The sequence below is a fragment of the Cynoglossus semilaevis genome, chromosome 7, assembly GCF_000523025.1.
Source record: "Cynoglossus semilaevis isolate Cse_v1.0 chromosome 7, Cse_v1.0, whole genome shotgun sequence".
NCBI lineage: Eukaryota > Metazoa > Chordata > Actinopteri > Pleuronectiformes > Cynoglossidae > Cynoglossus > Cynoglossus semilaevis.
Window position 1 is genome coordinate 286171 of NC_024313.1, and position 23391 is coordinate 309561.

At 41.2% G+C, this 23391-nt stretch overlaps 3 protein-coding genes across 4 annotated transcripts in view; 2 read left to right on the plus strand and 1 right to left on the minus strand.

The window, feature by feature from the left end:
- Window positions 1-13: 13 nt before the first annotated feature.
- On the minus strand, window positions 14-12327 carry mcm9 (minichromosome maintenance 9 homologous recombination repair factor). Of its 2 annotated transcripts, XM_025056886.1 has the most exons (14): window positions 10744-10924; window positions 9816-9981; window positions 9483-9589; window positions 8862-9068; window positions 8656-8737; window positions 7191-7391; window positions 6977-7102; window positions 6730-6849; window positions 5974-6148; window positions 4622-4818; window positions 4114-4317; window positions 3373-3455; window positions 2264-2409; window positions 14-1437 (listed from the first exon to the last, which is right to left on the minus strand). In XM_025056886.1, the coding sequence occupies exons 1-14, from the start codon at window positions 10906-10908 to the stop codon at window positions 51-53; spliced, it is 3366 nt and encodes a 1121-aa protein (XP_024912654.1). In that variant the 5' UTR covers window positions 10909-10924; the 3' UTR covers window positions 14-50. The 2 variants fall into 2 exon arrangements, with proteins under 2 accessions (XP_024912654.1, XP_024912653.1); XM_025056885.1 differs by lacking the exons at window positions 14-1437; window positions 2264-2409; window positions 3373-3455 and adding an exon at window positions 11271-12327 and having other exon boundaries at window positions 3903-4317; window positions 10744-10927.
- A 64-nt stretch (window positions 12328-12391) lies between these two features.
- LOC103380607 (MYCBP-associated protein) lies at window positions 12392-15089 on the plus strand. Its single transcript, XM_008312625.3, has one exon. It carries the CDS (start codon window positions 12801-12803, stop codon window positions 14988-14990), a length of 2190 nt encoding a protein of 729 aa, XP_008310847.1. The 5' UTR covers window positions 12392-12800; the 3' UTR covers window positions 14991-15089.
- Window positions 15090-19674: 4585 nt separating this feature from the next.
- olfcb1 (olfactory receptor C family, b1) overlaps window positions 19675-23391 on the plus strand; it is a 7767-nt gene continuing 4050 nt past the window's right edge. The window contains exons 1-4 of the mRNA XM_025057072.1: window positions 19675-20339; window positions 20779-21070; window positions 22066-22905; window positions 23008-23223. Coding sequence (XP_024912840.1) covers window positions 20149-20339; window positions 20779-21070; window positions 22066-22905; window positions 23008-23223 — 1539 coding nt within the window. The 5' untranslated portion in view covers window positions 19675-20148. The remainder of the gene's footprint in view (window positions 20340-20778; window positions 21071-22065; window positions 22906-23007; window positions 23224-23391) is intronic.

Sequence of the window (23391 nt, forward strand, 5' to 3'; positions counted from 1 at the left end):
GGTATTACCCGTGAGAAAGGAGCCTAAATATATTTGTGTGTTTCGCACCTTTAATTCTCTAGGTCCCAGTCAGTGTCGAGTACGTCATTACTTAGATCTTCGGAGTCGAGCAGTGACCGATCGAAGAAAGAACGCTTAGAACTACAGCCAGTCGTCGGTGGATCCGAATGGGAAAATGTCCTCTTCTTCGTATGCTGCCGTTGTTCAACAGGCACAGTTTGGTCTAGAAACGCATTGGGTCCGTGGTAATCTGGAAGGTTTTGACTCGCATTAGCTACGTTTGTCTTTGAGTGTTCAACGTGCTTCTTCGCTTGTGCGAGAAGATTTCTGCCCTCCTGTGGTTGAGTTGTGATTGTGGATTTTTTACTGGATGTGAACGAGAACCTTTCGGCCAGTGACGATATGGAGATGCTCGGTTCCCGGGAAAAAGGAGAACCGTCAAATCTGCGTTCCTGACGCATGTTTTCCGCTTCTCCCCTTTTCTTAGCTCGACATTTTGCGAGAACGGTTGGCGATTTTTCCTGTCCAGATGAGGTATTTTCACTAGTGAGACTCTCCTTCCCGACACCAAGCAGTTTCTTCCCACTTTCAGGAATGTTTTTACCCTTCTCCCGCCCTTTACTCGCCTGTTTGTCAGCTGCTGCTGGGTTAGGGAAACCGTTATGTTGTCCTGACTTCTGGTTACGTTCTCTGCTTTGCGTTGGGACGTGGATGTCTTCCGTTTCATCTTCGGTCGCGAGCTCTAGCGCAGGGTTCGCCTTCCTCTGTTTAAACGAGAACTGCAACAACTCGGGGTGCAGGACTTTCACTGTTTCCTCTGATGTCGCAGACAAGTTCTTATTCCCGATCTGATTTCTGTGGTCTTTCTCGCCTTGAACCTGTAAGCCACTGCTCTCCACCTGGTTATTCGATGTAAAGATGTTCCCCAATGCCGCCGTGCTACCGCTATGGGAATCTAATGCGGAATTTAAGACACACGTTTTCTTTTTTCTCGTGGACAGCACGTTGTCCCCATCGTTGTCCTGATCTTTCAGCTGTTGCAGTCGCTTTTCTCTCAGATTCCTAGCGACTTTCTGGCACACGCTCGCACGTCCCGATAAGTCTTTGCGTTGCTCAATCTGGTTTACTTCTTCTTCGCTTCCAAAAGTATTATGTATTTCGATATTCTTTTTAGTTTTACACCCGGCCTGTTGGTTTGAGGCCGGCTTTGCCTTCAGGTAATGAGGCGACGTGTTATTTGGTGAGTTCGTAGTTCTTGAGGACTCTGATGGATTCATAGAAAGGAACCAATTCAAGCCCATTTCCTCTGTCGAATCACCCTTGGGGTCAGTTGTTATGCCGTGCAGAGGGGACCTATCGTCGAAGTTTCTGAGGTGAGTTTGAATTTCAGGACCCGAAGAATCCATCTCTGGTAGATCGGAAGTGTTGGCCTTTTGTCTGGAAACAAAAATACAGATTAATGTCTGCATTTTCACAAATACACTATTTTGTCAAGCAATATCTGCACTCACAATCAGAAAGTATTAATATATAGCCGAGAAGTGCAAATCTTCATCAGGACCTATTTTACTAAGTGTATATTCTGGACTATAAAATGCGCTTTTTCCATCCTTTGACTGGGTTTGCGACTTATACATCAAAAAATATATAATTTCACATGTTATATTCACACTGACAGCCACTAGAGGGCAGGCTAGGCTTGTGTACCAGTATCTGCTACTCCTGTACCACTGAAAATGTACATGTTTATTTTCACACTGACAGCCTCTAGATGGCACTCTAGGCTTGTGTACCAGTAGCTGTTTTTTTTTTTCATCCTTATTATGCATTTTTTGGCCGGTGCGACTTACAGTCCTAAAAATAGGTCTTAAAATATTAAAACGACATTAAGATACTAACGAAAGTTTTCACATCTCATACCAATACTGCACTTTGGAGTATCTGCTGATAACAATATCAATCTGATAGCGTCTTTTGTCCTCCAGCATCTTGCAGGTTGTCGTTGCTAAGGGGACAGTGTCGTTGTCCATGGCAAAGCTCACAAAGCTTGCATTTGCGCTTAGGTATCAGATCGGACGGGCTATAGCTGCTTTTTGCGATGTTCGGTCCTGAAATTTTGACCAACATTGGACGGATACAAAATGTGTCCTCTGCATGTACACAAACCCATCCCTGGGGTGCAGCGATCCCATCAGGCCCAGTTCAATAGGACGCGGGCTGCTTCAACTCTTGTCTATCCAGATTTTTTTTCTCAACAACTTACGTTGCCAGTCTCTGCATCTCCTTCTGTAGAAGCTGTGGAAGATTCAGTCCCTCCAGTAACAGCCGACTCTGTTCTTCATACTGCTTACCGGGATTAGTGGGGAATGTAGTGAGTAGAGCATTGACTCTACCCAACAGAGCGCCGCCCTAAAGGGGGAAGCAGTTAAAAAAAAAAAAACACAAATTGTTTTAATTTTAAACCCAAGCTAGAATCTTTTGGGTTTATCCAAAGAGACTTACGAAAAGGAGAATTAACATCAAGCTACATGAAATGCTGATGCTTGTGTCAAAACCCACTATTTATATTGGTAAGACAACGTGGTACTTCATGCGTTTATGTACGGCTAGCACAGGCGTGGCCAATCTTTTTTCCTCGCCGGCCACAATTGTCCTAAAATTGAACGGGGGGGGCCGGGTCAGGAGCAGATAGATGGACCTTGTGAATTAATTTTAATGACATGTAACTGTCATGCATATTGGCTAATGATTCTACGCCATTTATTGAGGCAACATGGGTATTGCAGGGAAAAGGCAGAAGTATAATGACAAAATAAATAAATATATAATTGGAAAATGTTTGGGGCTGGATTAAAAAGCTGAAAGAAGAGAAGCAGAAAAGCTGTACTAGCAGACACTCTTCATGGACCTCCTGTGCAGCTTATCTACTTGATGTTATCCGTCTTTTCTAAAAAAATAAATAAATAAAAATAATTTACCTGCATGGAGCACTCCATTACGGAGACGGCGATTATAGCGTCCTCTATAGTCACCATTTCCCTGTACATGATCTTGGCATGTGCTGCAAAGGTCAAAAACAAATTATCCGGTTTTATACTTGTCTTCTGACATGTAACTGTCATGCATATTGGCTAAAATGCTGATTCTACGCCGTTTATTGAGGCAACATGGGTATTGCAGGGAAAAGGCAGAAGCATAATGACAAAATAAATAAATATATAATTGGAAAATGTTTGGGGCTGGATTAAAAAGCTGAAAGAAGAGAAGCAGAAAAGCTGTACTAGCAGACACTCTTCATGGACCTCTTGTGCAGCTTATCTACTTGATGTTATCCGTCTTTTCTAAAAAAATAAATAAATAAAAATAATTTACCTGCATGGAGCACTCCATTACGGAGACGGCGATTATAGCGTCCTCTATAGTCACCATTTCCCTGTACATGATCTTGGCATGTGCTGCAAAGGTCAAAAACAAATTATCCGGTTTTATACTTGTCTTCCACGGTACATTCATATATATATATATATAGATATATACACATATATACATACATACATACATATACACATACTGTATATACATATACACATATATACATACATATATATACATATATACATACATATATACTGTACATACATATATACACATATATATATACACACATATATACATACATATATATACATATATACATACATATATACACATATATATATACACACATATATACATACATACATACATATACACATACTGTATATACATATACACATATATACATACATATATATATTATTTATAAATCTGTATGAATCTGTAAATATCCCATGTTGCAACGTGGACACCTGCGGCTTATAGAGAAGTGCGGCCTATATATGTACAATTATATTTTTATTTTTAAATTTAGTGGGTGCGGCTATATTCAGGTGCGCTCAATAGTCCAGTAATGAATAACTGTGATTAATAATTGCGAATTTTGACATTTATAAAAAAAAAAAAAGATTATCATTTTGGCCATAATTGTGCAGCCCTAACACATATGACTTTTTGTAACGAAAATAATCAAATGTGCGACGTCAATCATGTGCGATGTTAACCATGGCACCTCACCTTCTGCTAGCCTGCTCAGACTCTCCAGCATGCGAACTGTAGTGCGCGCAGCGTTGCGGCAATGGCTCTGCCGCTGCAGCTGATAGTAGCGTGTAAGAATCGTATTGGCATCCTCCGACACGACGGGTTTGAGCTGTTTGATGATGCTGAAATAGGCCTTCATCTTTTCCAGGGGCCACAGGCTGCAGGCCTCGGAGGGCAGACCTACGAGCAAAACCAGAAAGAAAACAGAAAGTCTTCTTTTCTGCATATTGGAGCTTGTTAACTGACTGATGCATTACTGCCACCACGTGGGCAAAAGCTGCATTGTAACTGGGCTTCTCGTGAACAACATACAGTATCTCTTGGTTTCTTCAGTTGATAACCTACGCAGTCCCATGGCCCTTGTAGCCCACAGGTGCCAAACTAAACGTTTTTTGCGACCCTCTTAGTCGAGCTTACGGCTACAGTTTGGGCCGTGGCCCTATGATTAAGAATAAGCGGCACGAAATCAAATCCCAGACTGTACCTCGTTCCTCCAGGATAAAAGAGGAGATGACGTGGTCCCAATTTGCGTTCATCGTGTCCAGCAGAATCAGGACGAGGTCGAATCGACTCAGTAGTGGACTGGCCAGTGCTACGGTCACAGATTCGTTGGGATTGCATTTGCCTTTAGGGTTGGTGGCTGCTAGGATGGTGCTGCGGGTGTTCAGCTTACAAACAATCCTAAAGGGAATGACAGAATTCAGAAGAAGGATGAACTTCTACTCTTGTGTTTTTGTCCATCGGGTTTTTGTTAACAGCACATGAAACTGATGCAAAGAAGTCCATGTCCTTGTACATTATACATTGTGGGAAACTGAGCTAAAGTACCGTATTTTCCAGACTATAAGTTGCTCTTTTTTCATCCTTTGGCTGTGTTTGTGACTTATACTTAGGGGAGACTTATATTTTTAAAATATATAATTCCACATGTTTTTTATTTTCACACTCTGGCTGGCTGGTGCAACTTACACTCCGGTCCAGAAAATACGGTACTTGGAAGAACGGTGATCAGGTGTAAAGAATGCAATTATTTTCCCACTGACAGCCACTAGATGGCACTCTAGGCTTGTGTATCAGTATCTGCTACTCCTGTAAGTAGCACTTTTTATCATACGGCTAGTGCGACTTATACTCCGGATCGACATATACTCCTGAAAATACAGTATATACAATCATTCCAAAAACACAAAGCCATAAAGAAGCCAGTGCTCCAATGCCTTCCTTCGCCCATCTGTCATTCTGATAGCACACCTGCCATGCTGTCTTGCCGTCCCTTTGTCCCTTATGCATTTTAATACAAGATTTTCATGAAAATTTAATACAACACTGGACAGAAGTAAACCTTTTTTTTTGGTGGTGACTCTTTTTTTGGTCATTTGGTCATTTTTTGGTTACACCGTCATCTCCCAAATATTTATTACAAAACTCTTGATCCATCATTCTGACATCAAGTCAATTCAATTTTTTTTTTTTGTATAGGTCAAATTCACAAAACACATCTGTCTTATCAGACTTTACAGACTTAAATAGATTTTCGTTCTCTCATTTGTGTTTGATTTTTTTGGAGAACGTTTTGCCCTTCAGTACGGCTCCTATGTGCAAGTCAAACTTTTCTGAGGTTTTTATGTCCTACAGTATAATATTACCACTGTGTTAGTGTAGATGAGCGATGTAGGTACTTGTGTACAGTATGAGTTCCAACCTACTCTGCAATCTACACTAGATTGTAGGTCGCCATGACCAAGACGTAAGGGCATCCTAAAATTCTATATCTTTAAATAGAGTTCCAACAACACAACATTTTTATGGGGAACACAAATGGCAACGGGGACTTACCCAGCTTTGGCCACACTAATGGACTGCTGTTCCATAGCCTCGTGGATACTGATGCGGTCGTGTTCCTTGATGCTGTTAAATTCATCAATGCAACATAAACCACCATCTGATAGGACCAGAGCTCCTGCCTCCAGGTGCCAGTCACCTCCATCTCTCACAGCTGAGACTGTCAGCCCTGAAGCAAATGTATACATATTTAGGTGTAGCTAACATTTTAATCTTTTGCCTTTTTATCTTTTTGGGACAACATAAATCCATTATTGCTTAATTGATCTACCGATAAGGCCAAATTGAACACCCTGCCTTTACAAAATAAAGCTACCCACAATCACAATTTTAAGGACAAAGCAAGTACCATATTTTCTGGACTATAAGACGCTCTGGAGTATAAGCCGCACCAGCCAAAAAAAGAAAAACGAAGAATGAAAAAAAAAAATATATATATAAGGATAACGAGTCACAACAGTGCCCTCTAGTGGCTGTCAGGGTGAAAATAACGAACATGTAAATTTTCAGTGGTACAGGAGTAGCACTGGTACACAAGCCTAGAGTGCCCTCTAGCAGCTGTCAGTGTAACAACAACAAACATGTGAAATTATATAATTTAATATATAAGTTGCAAACCCAGCCAAAGGATGAAAAAAAGTGCGATTTATAATCCGGAAAATACGGTACTTAAAAAACATTTTGCATTATGTTGCTGCCGATTTTTGGCCCTGGCTCTAACTTAGGACAAGGTGCACTTGTTGATCCAACCTGCACTTGTAGATCCAATTCCAGCTGTGAGCACAGACCGAGGTATGATCTTTGCGGCATACTTCAGAAACTGAGATTTCCCGGTCCCAGGGTCACCAACCAGCAACATATGACACTCACCTTCAAATAATAACATCAACAAAAGGCAAACGACATTAGGGTTTTTATCTAGTAATAATTACCAGAAATCTTTACTTCTAGTATAATTAAGGGTAACCGTTAGGTTGGGATAGAATTAGACCGATACCCCTAATCTTTGTTCCAGAACGATCTATCCTCTGCACACCACCAGCTAAGACCATGGCCACAGCCAGTTTAGCCACATACATGCCAAATACCTCCGGGCACATGCTCAACAGGATGTGATCTCGACCTACAGAAAAAAAAAAAAAAAAAAAGCGAAGGAGCACCATTTAAAACAAATGAGAAATACAGATGATCTGATCAAAAACAGTACGTACCAGCTATGGGATCATGTTTGTAGCTTTGCCAAAAGTCTCCAAACTCTTGCTCAAAGTCCTTTATGAGGAGAGAAGGAGCCATTTGTTGGTTGTTCACTTCTATGTTGTTTGCTTTGAGAACCAATTCCACATCACAAAAAGCGCCGTCGCTGAACGGCTTCCACCGCTGGCATATTACACCAAAGACAGTCACGTCATCTCCTGTGCAGAAAACAAGAGGTTCCATAATTTTCCACGGAAACGTGAAAATTCTTGCGCAATGACCATACAGCAGTGGCTTCCCAACCTTTTGAGGTTTGTGACCCCGTTATGACATCACAGATTCCTATCGACCCCAGAGACATTTTCTTTTCTAGAATGAGTTTTCGATCATGTTTTGTTATACTGTGTTGCAAATACAAAGTAGATACAATGTCGCTTATCCGGGTCCGGGTTGCGGGGGCTACAGTCTGAGCGCAGACACCCAGACTTCCCTCTCCCGAGACACTTCCTCCACCTCTTCTAAGGGGGATCCTGAAGTGTTTCAAGGCCAGCCGAACCCATCCTCTGGGTCTCCTCCCAGTAGGACACGACCCGAGCACCTCCCGAGGGAGGCATCCGGGGGTCATACAATGTAAATGCCCAAGCCACCTCAAATGACTCTCTCGATGTGGAGGAGCAGCAACTCTACTCCAAGCTCCTCCCGCTTGACAAACCTCCTCACCCTATCTCTAAGGGAGCGCCCCGCAACCGTATGGAGAAAGTTCATTTCAGCCGCTTGCATCCGGGATCTTGTTCTTACGGTCCTGGTCCAAAGTTCATGACCGTAGGTGAGGGTAGGAACGTAGACTGGCTGGTAAATCGAGAGCTTTGCCTTTCGGCTCAGCTCCTTCTTCACCACAAAGGACCGATACAGCTACCGCATTAGTCTTGGCTCGAAGAAGCCAACAATACAACATCATCCGCAAAAAGCATAGATGAAATCCAGTGGCTGCCGAAATACTAATGGGAACCAGATAACGTGTATATTTTGTATCTGTACAAACTACTGTATGAGTTGCTGCCACCTAGTGACTGGAGGCTTGTTATCATTCAGGCATTACAGCTGCGGTACACTTATATCCAGCGTGCCATATTCCACGCTATTTGAGAAGTAGCTACTGCTATATGGCAACACTGGGCTGTACCGTACAACCATGGAGGACCAACTACTTCTTCCAGTTCTTGGAAATGTGGGTATTTTAACCAATTGTGTGTAGTAACGATAACTTTGGAACAGCTAAATAGGGTATTTTAACCAATTGTGTGTAGTGTGTAACGATAACTTTGGAACAGCTAAATATTGGCTATACCTGTGGAAAAACAGGCAAAAGACGAAACCTTTAGTTGCATTGAGGTCGTTCACTCAGGTTCGTCTCTTGGTGTTCGCTTATGTTTGTGATACTCCGGCTAGATGTCTACTTCAAGACTAACAAATGAGCCATACCAGATTTACAACTGTCAACCAGGTCGTCCTCAAGAATTACCACCAAAGAACGAGGAATACTGCCCACTGATAACCTCTGGACCTGGAAGTACAAAGACAATCTTCTTACTGACCAAGTAATACAATCAAGCCATACGGTGAAAATGAAAAATAAATAAAGAAATCAATAATAAAAAGAAAAAAAAAACAGTAAGGATTCTCCTTACTTGTTCTTGAATTTTGATCTCCTGATAATCTCTGCAGGCCCCGGGCTCAGACACTCCAGAGAGACAACAAAATCTTTGGGAATTACAGCCATCAGGATTAGGGCAGGTCAAAGGAGGAACAAAGGTGTAGAACTGTTCAAAGTCAGCCTCCAGGGCAAAAACATAGCGACACTTGTTGCACATATGATGGCGCTCATATTCCAGAACCTAGAACAGGAGAGGTAAATTAAAAAAAATTAAAATTACTATATACTTTGATTTCTGCCAAATCTTGACAAAAGCAATTGCCGTATTTTCCGGATTATAAGTCACTTTTTTTTTCATCCTTTGTCTGGATTTGCGACTTATACTCAGGTGCGACTTATATATTCAAATATATTATATCACATGTTTGTTATTTTCACACTGACAGCCGCTAGAGGGCACTCTAGCAGCCCTTTTTTACCTTTTTTTTTTTTTGGCTGGTGCGACTTATACTCCGGATCATTCTATAGACCAGAAAATACAGTACATGATTTTTACCATAATCGGGGAAAAAAGTGTGACCAAAGGGAAACAGACTCCTATGACATTAAAGAGTGAACACAGCGCAGTAAAAAAACAAACATTCCACGCAGTCACCTTTGCGACACTGGTGCGAATCACAGTAGCAGTGACAGACAGGAAGTGTCCTACATCTCGAGACCTGGGTATGGTGTCTCTGGTTAGTTCTGGACAAAGTGGCAGGCCTACAGACACAAAGGTATGACAAGGTCATTAAGACCCACAATAGACCTAACAGTCCTTTCCTTATTCAAAAATCAAGATATATATATGAGCTCTATTTTGCCTATACAGTATATTAAATATAAAAGGCAATTTTTATTTTGTATCAATAGAAACCATTTTCCTAAAGGGTCACGCCTTTACGACAATTTAAATTTGTTCTTTGCAGTTTGCCGGTGGAGATCTCACCTGTGATGCGAGCATGTAGCGTACGTCTCATTCTCTCCTCCTTTGTGAGTTGTCCACTGCACTGTGTGGTGTGAGCATTCTTCGATAAGTCAATGGCTGTTCTGTGTAACACTTTATCGAAAATGGTCAGGACATCGTTGGGATAGGCGTTGAAATAGTCCCCAACCTGTGCATGATACACACCACCTGGTTACTACTTACACACAAACAGTAAAAAAATGTATTTCAAAGTTTCATTATATAAATGTATACATTTATATAATGAAACTTTGAAATACATTTTTTTACTGTTTGTGTGTAAGTAGTAACCAGGTGGTGTGTATCATGCACAGGTTGGGGACTATTTCAACGCCTATCCCAACGATGTCCTGACCATTTTCGATAAAGTGTTACACAGAACAGCCATTGACTTATCGAAGAATGCTCACACCACACAGTGCAGTGGACAACTCACAAAGGAGGAGAGAATGAGACGTACGCTACATGCTCGCATCACAGGTGAGATCTCTTTGCAAATATACAAACATAAAAACCTATACATGTTTTTACACATATAAATATGCATATATACAGTACACACTACAGGTCCAAAGCCTTTGTGATATATTGCGATAGAATAAATATAGTTATTACACTAAGAGCCACATATAAAAAAATGTTTGAAAAAATAAATACTGTAAAGGTCGAATATTTGGGTTTTTCTTGATTGGTTTTGCTTTCTCCAGTGTAATTATTTTTTATATCCAGCAGATGTCACCACTCCCGATACACCCAAAAGGGAAACGTGCCACCCTTTTTTTATTATTTCATGGTTTATATAATTACAAAGCGACAGAACTAAAATTGGACGTATTTTGTTTATTACACTGTAAATGTTTTTGTGACGTAATGGTTCAACTTTACGCATTTTGCGTGTCTTAAACATTACCTCCATGTTGGCTTCAAACAGTGTCATGGCATTAACTATAAGAGGCCGATGGGTCTCCCCGTCATTTTCTTCAATAAGCTGGAGAATGTCATCATGGTGATGCGCTCTAAGATAGGATTCAAACGCCCGTCCCATCCTAGTCTCCTGTTCGGGGTCCAGGAGCATGTCGATGTAATACGAAATCCTGTAAGAGTAGGCAGAAAAAGATAAAGCGTCAAAATAAAAAGTTTGTGCAAAACCACATTTATAAATCGGTCGTCCTGGCCAATAAACGACAAACAAAAATAAGAAGCTAATAATAGCTTAACTAAGATCCAAAAGAGCGACGTCAAAAACAAGCAATTCTAACATATAGGTCAGAGATACGAAACACGTGTCCACATATTTGCATTTTCAACTATTGTAAATGGTTTGTTTTCATCAAATTGTAAGTCGCTTTGGATACAAGGGTCTGCTAAATTTAATGTAAATACATCTTTTTTAGCCTGACACTATTTACAATTGGCTTCCACTGTGTCACCGCTTACCTAAAAGGTCAGTTTATCTCCTCCGCTGTTGTAAACAAACGTTTGAAGGCGCGCGTAAACGAAGTTTATTTCCCATTTCCCGAGCTCACCCACTTCCGTTTCCGGCAACGGCGAGCTGTGGTTACGTTCACGCTAACTCGGAAATGTGAACAGGTTAACTGTTCAGCTGGGGTTTTGCTGATAATTCTCGTACCTTTAGTCAAAGGTTTGTATCACTTCATCATAATAATACCGCGAATGTGTGCGAAATGAAATGAAATTCAAGATGGCAGAAAAGGCCGTATATGACGCTGTATGAAAATGTTAGAGCATGTCGATTTCCGGCAACAGCAAACTGGTAACGTTCAAGCTAGCACGGAAAAGGAAAATGTAAAATCTACATACAATCGCTCGGGTTTTACTTATACTTTTCGTATCTCGATTTAAACGTTTAAATTACATAATAATAATAATAACAACAACAACAATGTTTATTATTATTTGATTATTGTTGTTTTTATTATTATTTATTATTTTGCAAAATTACACTAAGATTACAGAGAAGGCTGTATATGACTGGAAAACATAGGGTGACACCCATGAAAAATAACGGCACGCCGAGAAAAGTTACAGTCGTCTAAGGCTGGGATAAATTGTAAATAAAGCACTGTGTTGTCTTATTACTTGTTTTGGTGGAGTGGGTTTTTTTCAGTGTCTCTGCTAGGAAGTTGTTAGAAAAGCACTGCTTGAGAGTGTTTTCTTATTTATTTAATTAATTCACCAGAAAACAATGTTCATACAATTTTATCTTATTTCATAAGATATATTCACAATAACCAATTACCTACCTGGTGATACAACATAACTTGACACGCCAATAAATGTCATTTTAATGAATCACCTGCTGAATGAAAACAATAATGCTGCTTCTATTTCGTGGTTGTGATGAAAGTAAAGGTATCAGCAATAACATTGGGGCGCCTTTCTGGGTCAAATGCAAAGTCGCCAAAAGACAATATTAGATTTATTTTTGTGGAAGTCTTTCTAGGAACGGGGAAAGGGACTGTTAACAGGTGGAATAAAAAAAAACTAATATAAACCAGGGGAAAATAACAATTAAGCTACTGTAAGTGTAGTGGGGAGAACAGTAGGGAGAACAGGAAGGAGCTGGGGGTGAGCAAGAGCATGCAAGCTAGCATCAGGAGCTAGTAGCAGTTTAGAAGGTGGTAACACAACATGCAGCCAAAAAGGATTTTACCAACAAAAGAAAAAAAAAACTTCTTTTACTTCTTTTGTGTCACTTTTCATCTGAAATAACATGATGCCAAAAAACAACAACAACCACTTGCCTTTGATCTGTGACATCACTGAATTGAAACAGAGTGTGGCTATACATGAACAATTCCACGCCTTTAAATTCATTTCAAAGGTTAAAGATAAGAAACATTCCAGTATGCGATGTGGATATAAAAAACTAGTTTTTAGCAAATACATCTTGAGTTTTACTATAAGTAACGGACGTCAAAGTATCTTAGAGAATCACAACATCATATGTTTATTTTTTGCTTTTTTTCAACTGGTAACATGAACCACCAAATAGTGTTACTCATGGAAGGTGAGGTTAAAAAGAACACAGAAAATCGAAAACGTAACTTCAAATCCTTGCGTTCCTCGGAAGTACAAGGGCTCCAGTTGGATGAGGAAGGAATGATTCTCCCACACAGCATCCTGGGTAGCTTGGAGGACTTTAAAAGTTATCTGGAGACCCAGGGGGATACTGAGTTGGTCAAACGAATCCCGAAGAAAGAGCCACGGTTTAAGGCAGTAAAGAGTGGGTGTGGAGTCCCTTCGTTCCAGACTCACGAGAGAAATGCCCTGCAGAATTGGCAGACACATATGAAGCATCGCAGACAACAGCAGGAACACTTATCCGACGTGCTCCACAAACCAGTCAACACATTACTACTCAACCAAGCAAACCATTTCAGATACGTTCAGGAGCAAAGGGAATATATATATCAAGTCAAACCCTTAACTCAGACCGGATGTAGTCACTGTGCGGGTAGCGAGTTTTGGAAGCTGCCGCAAAAATATGGGGACGAAATTACGGGCATAAGTGCAACTCTCACTCGAAGAGAGAAAGGAAGATTGAGACCCATCACACGTGTAGGACAACCAGCCAGTATCTGTTTGGAGGCAGGTACGGAGTCCCTGCGTCCATCCTCCCATTCTTGGCAGCAGAGCTTATACCTCCATCGCCAGTATCAGAAATTGGAACAATTTTTCAAAAAGACCAAAAAGCCGGTCTTCAGTGGACTGGAGGTGATAGGCAAGAGTAGTTGTTCGTCCTTGTCGCATGGTAGCCCTTTGAAGAAGGAAACGGAAGAAAATGAATTTAGGAATGAGGATGAGGAGAATGAGGATAAACCACAGAGTGAGGAGTCTCAACCATTTTTGCGAATTCCTGCCTTGAGGTTTTTCGGTCACCCTTCTCACTGGACTGGAAACACTGCCGCTTACAAGGAAGAGGTAGGGATCAGTGTCACAATTATCTTTGAGGCCTTGGCAGGGAAAATAGCCACTTCCAGTTTGGAGATGCACAATGTAGGCTCCACTGGCATTTTCTACAGCTGGCAGCAGCTACCGTTGACAAAAAGATTTAACACGTTGCATTCCCAACCCAATAACGTAAACTTCTACTTTGACTCCTCGTCTAGAGTAATTCTTCCAGCGGAGATACAGCATTTGGAGTTTATGTTCAAGGCGGAGCATCCCGGAGTCAAAACGGAAGTATGGCAGCTCAATACCCACCCCCTGCTGCTCCAAGGGGCATCTATAAAGGTCACATTAAAAGGAACATCTCTGTACCAGGACACCTCTGCAGACCAAAGGCTCTTCATAGAGGCAAAACTAGAAAATAAAGTGAAAGTCAAGATATGCCAGTGCATTGTTAACGAAATAGTGCATGGTGTAAGAAGCCGGGAGAGGCCTAACTCTCCTGCAAATTGGTTTAAAACTGAGGAGCAATTGTTCATTGAAAAAAACCCCAAGTTGCACTACCTTTGTCAGCCAGTCGAGGACCTGGCAGAACTTTGGCACCAAATAAATCCAGACCACGTCTGGGACCTTTCTGTTGACACCCTCGAAGGGATTTTGTTGGCTCTGCCTGTAGAAGGGTCACCTCAAAACCTCGATACCAAAGAAGCAATCTTGACAAGATTTAACTCTTTGCTCTTCAAGCTATCTGAACCCGTTCAAATAAAACACTGGCATCTATCCGCAACAGTGAAAGTGCGGCAGCTGTGGATAGCCCTCCTGGATAGTATGCCAGACGAGGCCCTGTGGCTCAGAAACCTGTTGGGTCTCCCAGAGAATAAACTTTGGGCTAAAGATGAGTCCTACTACTGTGATGCTGATTTAATTTGTGATGATGAGAGGAATGACAAAAAGGCAACTACCAAAGCAGAAAGGACAAGAAGGAAGACCAAAAAAAGAGACGACGCAGGGAAACGCGCAAGGGAAAAGCATGCAAAGGATTCACAGACTGATGTAGAAAGTGTCGACCAGCAAAGTATTGATGACCATAATTGGGAGATAAAGGCTTTAGGCATTTACTTAAGGCTGCTGCACATTAGAGTGTATGTATGGATGGAAAACTTGGTGGAAACGCTATGTAGTCTGATAGACAAGGAAGATGAGGAGGACACTTTGAATTTCAACAACTTTAGCTTGAGACTTTGATGAGAGCACCCCCTGCTCTACTTTGTGGTAGACATTTGAAAACATATACCATATTTTTCAGACTATTAGTCGCATTTTTTTTTCATCCTTTGGCTGGGTTTGTGACTTATACTCAGGTGTGACTTATATACTAAAATATATAATTTGGTATAGTTTGTTATTTTCACACTGACAAACACTAGGCACTCTAATATCTACCAGTATCTGCTACTCGTGTACCACTGAAAATGTACATGTACTTTATTTTCACACTGGCAGCCGCTAGAGGGCACTGGTGCAACTTATACTCCAGAGTGACTTATATATGTTGGATTTTTTTTCTCCTTCATTATGCATTTTTTGGCTGGTGCGACTTATACTCCAGAGCGACTTGTAGTCCGGAAAATACAGTATATGGATAAAAGTAGTTTTCCTACCTTTACCCAACAATGTATCATATTGTTGAGTAAAATCACCACATAGGAACCTACGCTATTCTACGGATCCTGGATGTGGATTTTAGCTCAGCCTTCACCACCATCATCCTAGCTATCCTAAACTACCCTAGCTCAGTGTACTTGAGCCCACCTGTAGGTGGATCACTGACTTCCTGACAGGAGTCAGCATGTGAGGATGGGGAAGCACACCTCCTTGTACACAAACACCAGCACCTCGAGCCATCAGAACATCAAGCTCCTTAAGTTCGCGGATGATACCACCCTCATCGGACTCATCTCTGATGGGGACGAGTCAGTGTACAGATGGGAGATTGACCGCCTGGTGACCTAGTGTAGACTTAACAACTTAGAGCTCAATGCCCTAAAAACAGTGGAGATGATAGTGGACTTCAGAACCAGCCCTCCTCCATCTCCGTCTGCTGCCACTGCAAAGGATCTGAGCAGACCGCACCGTATCATCCGCTCTGCCGAGAAGGTAATTGGCTGCAACCTACCTTCACTGCAGGACCTGTACACCTCCAGAACCCTAAAACGAGCAAAAAAATATTGCAACCTACCCCTCTCACCCCGGTCACAAACTCTTTGAGGCGCTCCCCTCTGGCAGGAGGTTGCGGTCCTCCCGGATCAAAACCTCTCACCACAAAAACAGCATCTTCCCTTGTGCTATTAGCCAACAGACAAAAAGGCTCTCACTGACCCTCCCATCACCTTCCTACCTTCACACACACACACACCCCTGCACTCTAAAAATGTCGTACATTTCCTTACTATCCTGTAAATGCCCACCTATAGGGATAATTTAATTTATTTTATCAACATTTGTATACCTTCATGTACATTTCCTTCACTGCACTGTATGCCACAACAAATTCCTCATAGGTGAAAACCTACCTGGCAATAAAAAAACATTTCTGATTCTAATTCTGATATACTTCTGCACTGCTTATCTGGTATTGAACACCACTGTATATCTCATATTTACAAGACCTTGCTATTTTATTTGTTGTACAGTCGTTGACAGCCCCCAGAGGGCACTCTGGCGGCTGTCAATGATGGAGACTTGTGTACCAGTATCTGCTACTCCTGTACCACTGAAAATTTACACGTTTGTTATGTTCACACTGACAGCCACTAGAGGGCACTCTAGGCGTGTGTACCAGTATCTGATACTCCTCTACCATTGAAAATTTACATGTTCGTTATTTTCACACTGACAGCCTCTAGAGGGCACTCTAGCTGGCTGGTGCCACTTATACTCCAGAGCAACTTAGTATATGTTTTTTTTTTTTTTCATTATGCATTTTTTGGCTGGTGCGACTTCTGGAAAATATGGTCATCAGGTGCAAAGAATGCACAGGTATTCCTAAATTAAGTCAGTGTAAACAATACTGTATTGGCTACACCGTAACTACTAAAGTACCATATTAACTACTGTAAAAACTGTATAATTGTATTTTAAAAGTCCTTTGATATATCCAAATTGTCTTTGTTGTTTGACGACATCACTAAATAACAGCATTGCGAGGGGGGATGACTGAATTCAGGAAGACGTAGCAATGATATCTGAACAATCAACAACAGTCTTTGTCTAATCAGGGATCCAGAAATCATTCTTATTGGATACCACAGTGTTCTGAAGGTCAGACTGGCTAACATGGCAAAAGCGCTATTTTACTTTATGGGAGTTGTTGTCAAGACTGTCAGGACGTTCTTTGAGTATTTCTTCTCTTTTCAGCCGGTCGAATTGCAATCCATGTATTTGTGTGAAACAATTTGTAGGTTCTCGAATCAGTCTTCCAACTGCTGGATGAATGCCTCGCTGCAGGCTGTGCTAAACCTCGAGTTTGTGCAGGAGAAATTTGTACTTCTCCCTGCTGACCTTATCATAAAGTCGTCAATAACACCAAAGTTTGGAGAGGTCTTTTTAACGGCTCTCAAACACCCTGGAAGACTTTTCTCTCCGGAAGAACTGTACGTAGTTCTTCAGGAACTAAGTGAGGAAATACCATCCCTGCGTCTGGAAAGGCAAAATAATATACTTCACTTTTTGGAACCGTTGCTGAACTGGCTAGATGAGTGCGGAGTACAAACAATCACTCAAGTTAAAACATCCATCAGATGTGAGCAATGTGGATTCACCTCATCACACTACCAAGACTGTCATATTTATTATTTATCTCCGACAGATTATGACGATTCAATTTTATGCCTTCTGATAAGTTTTTTGGACGACAGCAAAATGGCAAATTGCGTAATGTGCACGGGCCTAGTTTCCAAACAACAAACTGTTGACTTTCCCGACGTTTTGACTCTGTATCTACCCCGCAAACCCAGCGTGCTATCTAGGGTGCTCGTGAGCCCGTGTTTAAGAGTAGAGCTTCCTGTCGGCGAAACCTTAACGCAGACCTACAGGCTTTCCTCCGTCATTTGTTACATTCCACGGTGGAATGAAAGAAGCTCCTGCTGGATGTATGACGATTGTCACACTTGGTCGTATTTGATCAAACGCGGTTTCTTCATTGTGGCTGACGACGATCTTATATCGGTCACAGACAATATTAGTGACATGTACTATTATGGCACATTTTACTTCTACGAAAAATGCACATAAATCAGAAGACGCCATCTATTAGTCCCAGCAGGAAACATGTTGATGTATTGGTAGGTTAACAAATACAACAACGTTACAGATGAGAAGCACTGAGTGGGGGGAATCCGATTGCAAGCCACACAGGCGATTTATTGTGCAGCAATCAAAAATAGTGCAGTGAAGGTTGTCAAATCCAAAAGTTCACCTTCTTCCGAGAGTACAGTGCCAACGAACGATCTTCGGTTGTGTAGCTCGAATGGACCGAAACAACTTTTGCTTCTTCTTTAATATGATGCTTGGAACTTGCAGAGTAATACACCATATACCTCGACTCTTTTTTTTTTCCATGCGATGAAGCGGTAGTACACGGAACACCCATACAAAGTAACATGTGGATAGGCAAGTGGAACAATTGCATACAGAGTGTATCATTCTACCCATGTTTTTAAATATGTTTCAAATGAATCTCGGTATTTTGGTGAATGTGTTCATATTGACTGCACTTATTTAAGTACAACTGCATATTACCCCTTTAAGTCATAGTACACCTTTAAGAGTTTTCCTACCCTTACGTTGAGGGCAGTGGTGGCTTAGTGGTTGCAGGTTCAACTCCACCAGCTGCCAAGTTACCACTGAGGTGCATGGCACCGTCCCCACACACTGCTGCCCACTGTTCACTTTGGTGATGGGTTAAAAATGCAGAGGTCACATTTTGTTGTGTGCAGTCATGTGTGTCACAATGTCACAATGACAAGGTTTCACTTTCCTTTCCTTTCCTTTACTTTCCTTTCCTTCCTTAAAGGTAGTAGGAAACCTGGTATCCCAGTCATGTTTTATGTGTAAATCCACAAAACACATCTCTATTCTCTATTCATACAGTCCTTACTTTAAATGAGATTTAAATGATCGAGACAATATTAAATATAATATTAAAGAGTTTGCCGTAATTTCCGGGTTATAAGCTGCTACTTTTTTTACACCTGAGACTTAAACAGTGATGCAGCTAATCTTTTGGATTTTTTACAGGTTAACGAAGTTCATACCGCTAGCAATCAGTGACCTTTCTAATAGGCTACTGTGTGTTATACTGGTAGCGTATGTCTGTCTGTGAATGGCTGTGTGAGTGTATGTGTGTGAAGACCCCAACTTCCCTGTTTCTGTTTACCTCTGCTGCGGACAAGCACAAAGTTAAGGGAGTTAGCCCCGGAGCTAATGTTAGCTTCAGCCCTGGAGCAGATCTAAGTCTCCGCTGTGCATTCCAACTACGGTCGGCATGGCGAAGCAAGAAAGAGCTAACGTGTAACCAGTCACCATTTATTTAACTGAGTGAAAAAAGTGGAAAAAAAGTGAAAAGTGAAAAAAAAAATTCCGTGTAAATATCCCATGTTGGACACCAACGTGGACACCTGCGGCTTATAGAGAAGTGCGGCCTATATATGTACAATTAAAGTTTGAAAGTAAAACAATGCAGAAACACTTCATGTTCATGATGGGTTTTAAAAAAAATTATATTTCAGTAAATATAAATATGTTCAACCCAACCCAACGCCCGCGCCGTGGACCACTACTAACTCATTATATTGAGATAGTATCTCATCATATTGACTTCAGTAAAATGAGTCACCATCTCACAGATAAAAAAAAAAAGTTTGTTAGGTCAAGGGGAATCTTTATACTATTTTCACATGTTTTTCTGGTTTCTGGTGACGATTATTTGCACTATATTTTATGTTCTGACGCAATGATAATCGGTATGTGACGTCAACAATTGAAACCGAACTGACATCTCGGGTCTATTTACACTGGTAGGTCATATCCAACGATTTTATGGATTATTTTGTATAATGCACATTGTAGCTTGAACAAATTATAACAGATTAGTATTACAGTATTACAGTATTACATGTAGCTAACTAAGACTGTATTATATTTAGCTCACCAAAACCGATCAACAATTTTAATGTGGGCTGGTCTACTCCACCTTGGTCTTTTTTATTTATTGTTTTTATAAACAAAGGTCTATCCAGTTTGGTAGGTTTTTAGCAGGTGTTATGAGAGCATAGGTAGGTGAGATCAGATTAAATTTTTGTGTTCACTTGAACGGAGCTTTTTTTTTTCCGGCACCTTCAACATGCAGGCCACATTGCTTTTCTACCTTGTTTGGGGCCTGTTGGTTCTGAATGTCCTGGGTCAGGATGTTGAAGAGCCCATCTATACTGCATATGGTCCTGGAAATGTTCTTATCGGGATATTGCTGCCATGTCACCGGAAAGTAAGCGCAATTTATGACCGGATTAGACCTGACAGCTACCCCTGTTCAGAGTAAGTAAGGGAAGGTAACGACATCTCAATATACAGTACATGTGTATTTACAAGTAAAAGTGGTAGCTGGAGTGTGAAGCAGGAGATGCTTATTGAACTATGTTATTTTAGGTCAGTTGTGCTTTATTCACATACCTCGAACCAGGGGGTGTCAAACTCATTTTGGGTCAGGGGCCACCTACAGCCTAATTAGACGTCAAGTGGGCCGGACCAGTGCAATCATAACATAATTACCTATAAATGACATTAAGTCCATGCTTTTCTCCTTTTCATGCAAAGTGTACAAGTACATATACTGTATCTCACCCAAGCTTCATATTTAATTATTTATCATTTTACAAAACATATGAACATGAACATAAAATGTTTGTATTTAGGAATGACTACTATTTTGACAGTGTGGTATAAACCGAACGTTTTATGTGTTGTTTAATTACAGTTTTGATGACACGTCGTTCCTTAACTCATTGGCTATCATTCATGAAATCGAGGAGATAAACGCATCTAAGTTTCTCCCAAATGTTAGCCTTGGCTATTTGATGTGTGACACATGCTCGTATGCAAGCAAAGCACTACAAAGCCTCGGGCACATACTTGGAGTTGACGCAAGTATAAACGTGACCAGCAACGACACAGAATTCAGGCCCAGTGTCAAGATAATCCTGGGAGCACAATACTCCGAGACATCTGTTGCTGTGGCCAGACTGCTTAATGTATACATGATCCCTCTTGTAAGTTACAACTTTTTTCTTTTTTATGTAATTTTCTGTCTAAGAAATACTCTGTGCTGCTTCACAGGGTATATATTAAACCAGCTCTACAAGCTTGGTGCCCTCAACCTTTGCCCAGGATTGTAACTTGTCATTCCAAAGCAGCCAGGGTATATATTAAACCAACTCTACAAGCTTGGTGCCCTCAACCTCAAGGATTGTAACTTGTCATTCCAAAGCAGACCTATTGGGGACTACTGAAGGTTATCACTCTTAACAGGCTGATGAAAGAATGAATGAAAATATGTAAGGTGTAGGCTGAGAGCTCCTCCCCAAAAGCTCTTGTACTTCCTGACAGTCAGGTTTAGATTAGATTCAACTTTGTTGATCACGCACCGGGTCAATTGTTGTGTTCCGAGAAAACAGGAGTGGACTGGTAAAGACTGTACAACAAATAAAAAATTAATATCGTAAATACCAGATAAACAGTGCAGAAGTATACAAGCCATTGTTGGGCAAAAGAAGGAAAATTACTTTTATCCATATACTGTATTTTCCAGACTAAATTGCTGCGGAGTAACAGCTGCAAAACGCATAATGAAGGAGAAAAAAACATATATAAGTCGCAGATACTGGTGCACAAGCCTAGAGGGCCCTCTGGTGGCTGTCAGTGTGAAAATAAGGAACATGTATATTTTCAGTGGTACAGGAGTAGCAGATACTGCCACGCAAGCCTTGCTAGAGTGCCCTCTAGCGTTTGTTAGTGTGAAAATAACAAACATACTCACACCTGAGTATACAGTAAGTCGCAAACCCAGCCAAAGGATGAAAAAAGTGCGACTTATAGCCCGGAAAGTACAGTAGTTGCTATGTGGGGGCTTAAACTAGTCCAGTACCAGTTAAATTGGAGGTTCCCATGTGTGTATGTGGAGCAATCATGCTAGCAGCATGATTGTGAAGCTGTGATTTATATGTTTTTAACGCTTTCTATGTTATTCCGTGTGAAACCTCATCAGCTAAGCAGCATGTCATCGTCACCGGAGCTGAGTGATAAGGAGCGCTATCCAGTTTTTCTGCGCACTATTCCCAGTGATATTCATCAGACTAAAGCAGTGGCCAAAGTTATGAAACACTATAACTGGACCTGGGTAGGAGTGGTTTACGGAGACGACGAATATGGCAAAGCGGCTTTTCAAAGCTTTCTCCGAGAGGCTGAGGACAATTCCGTGTGCTTGGCCTACCAGGAGGTTTTGCCTCACTACCTTGATCATCCTCACAGCGCACAAATCGTCAAAGCGGTTGCTGAGAAAATCTATTCCTCAAATGCTCAAGTTGTACTCCTGATCATTAAGGAAGATCTGGTGGAGCTCCTTTTTAAGGAAATGATCAGAACCAACACAACCAAAACTTGGTTTGCAAGCGATGTCTGGTCCAGGAGTGTGTCTCTTCGCCATATGAAAGGAATAAACAAGGTCGGAGATATCCTTGGCTTTTCGTTTATCACCGGTGAAAGCAAATCCTTTGATACTTATCTCGAGAATCTTACAGTAACTCCGGGAGGATACAACCACTACATCGAGAAGTACAAGAGTCTGATATATAACTGTACTCCTGAATGTTTATCGAGCAAACCCCCATCCCATTGCCACTCTTCAGATCTAGCTCAAATGAATCACGACAAGTTGTGCAACTTCAACAGCTCTGAAGAACAAAGTGACTATCTTTCGTCGCCTGTGGATACGAGTCTAACTTTTCTTCACAGAGTTGCAGTGCGGAGCGTAGCACATGCTCTGAAAAAGCTGCTGAAGTGCAACAGCTCCTCATGCTCGGGGGACCTAAACTTTGCTCCGTGGGAGGTAAGAATTTGTGTATCACACGTCCGATGTCAAAATATTGTCGTCTAATTTTGATATCATTTGCTGAGGCCTGTAACAGCGTCTGTGTATTTCACCTTTCAGCTTCTTAAGGAATTAAAAAAGGTCAAATTTGGATATGACAAAATGAACTTTTCTTTTGATCAATATGGTGACGTTGAGTCTGGATATGAGCTGATCAAATGGGAAAAGCATGGAGAGCGCAGAAGCCTCCAAAGAATTGGGGAATACAGCGTCCTCGATGAACAAATACATCTCAGTGTGGAAAATGTATTTTGGTATTCCTCTGGCAATATCACGGTAAGACAAAACTGTCATGTTTGTTCATCCTGGTATTTAAAAACTCTACTTTAATATCCTCCTATTTCCCATCTAACATTAGCGCTCTTATTGTTATGGGAACATTTTTGCCCCCTCCCATTCCATTTCCCCCAAAAGACTTTTCTCCAAACTGCTCCACCTGAACTG

What these genes read in the sequence shown, in the direction of transcription:
- mcm9 (XM_025056886.1), bottom strand. Translation starts at nt 10,908, where the DNA reads ATGCTCCTGGACCCCGAACAGGAGACTAGGATGGGACGGGCGTTTGAA. An exon ending in ATTAGTGTGGCCAAAGCTGG is followed by an intron (nt 4,819 to 5,973) that starts GTAAGTCCCCGT and finishes CATTCCCTTTAG; the next exon opens with GATTGTTTGTAAGCTGAACA. An exon ending in GAGATGCAGAGACTGGCAAC is followed by an intron (nt 1,438 to 2,263) that starts GTAAGTTGTTGA and finishes TTTTGTTTCCAG; the next exon opens with ACAAAAGGCCAACACTTCCG.
- LOC103380607 (XM_008312625.3), top strand. Translation starts at nt 12,801, where the DNA reads ATGTTTATTTTTTGCTTTTTTTCAACTGGTAACATGAACCACCAAATA.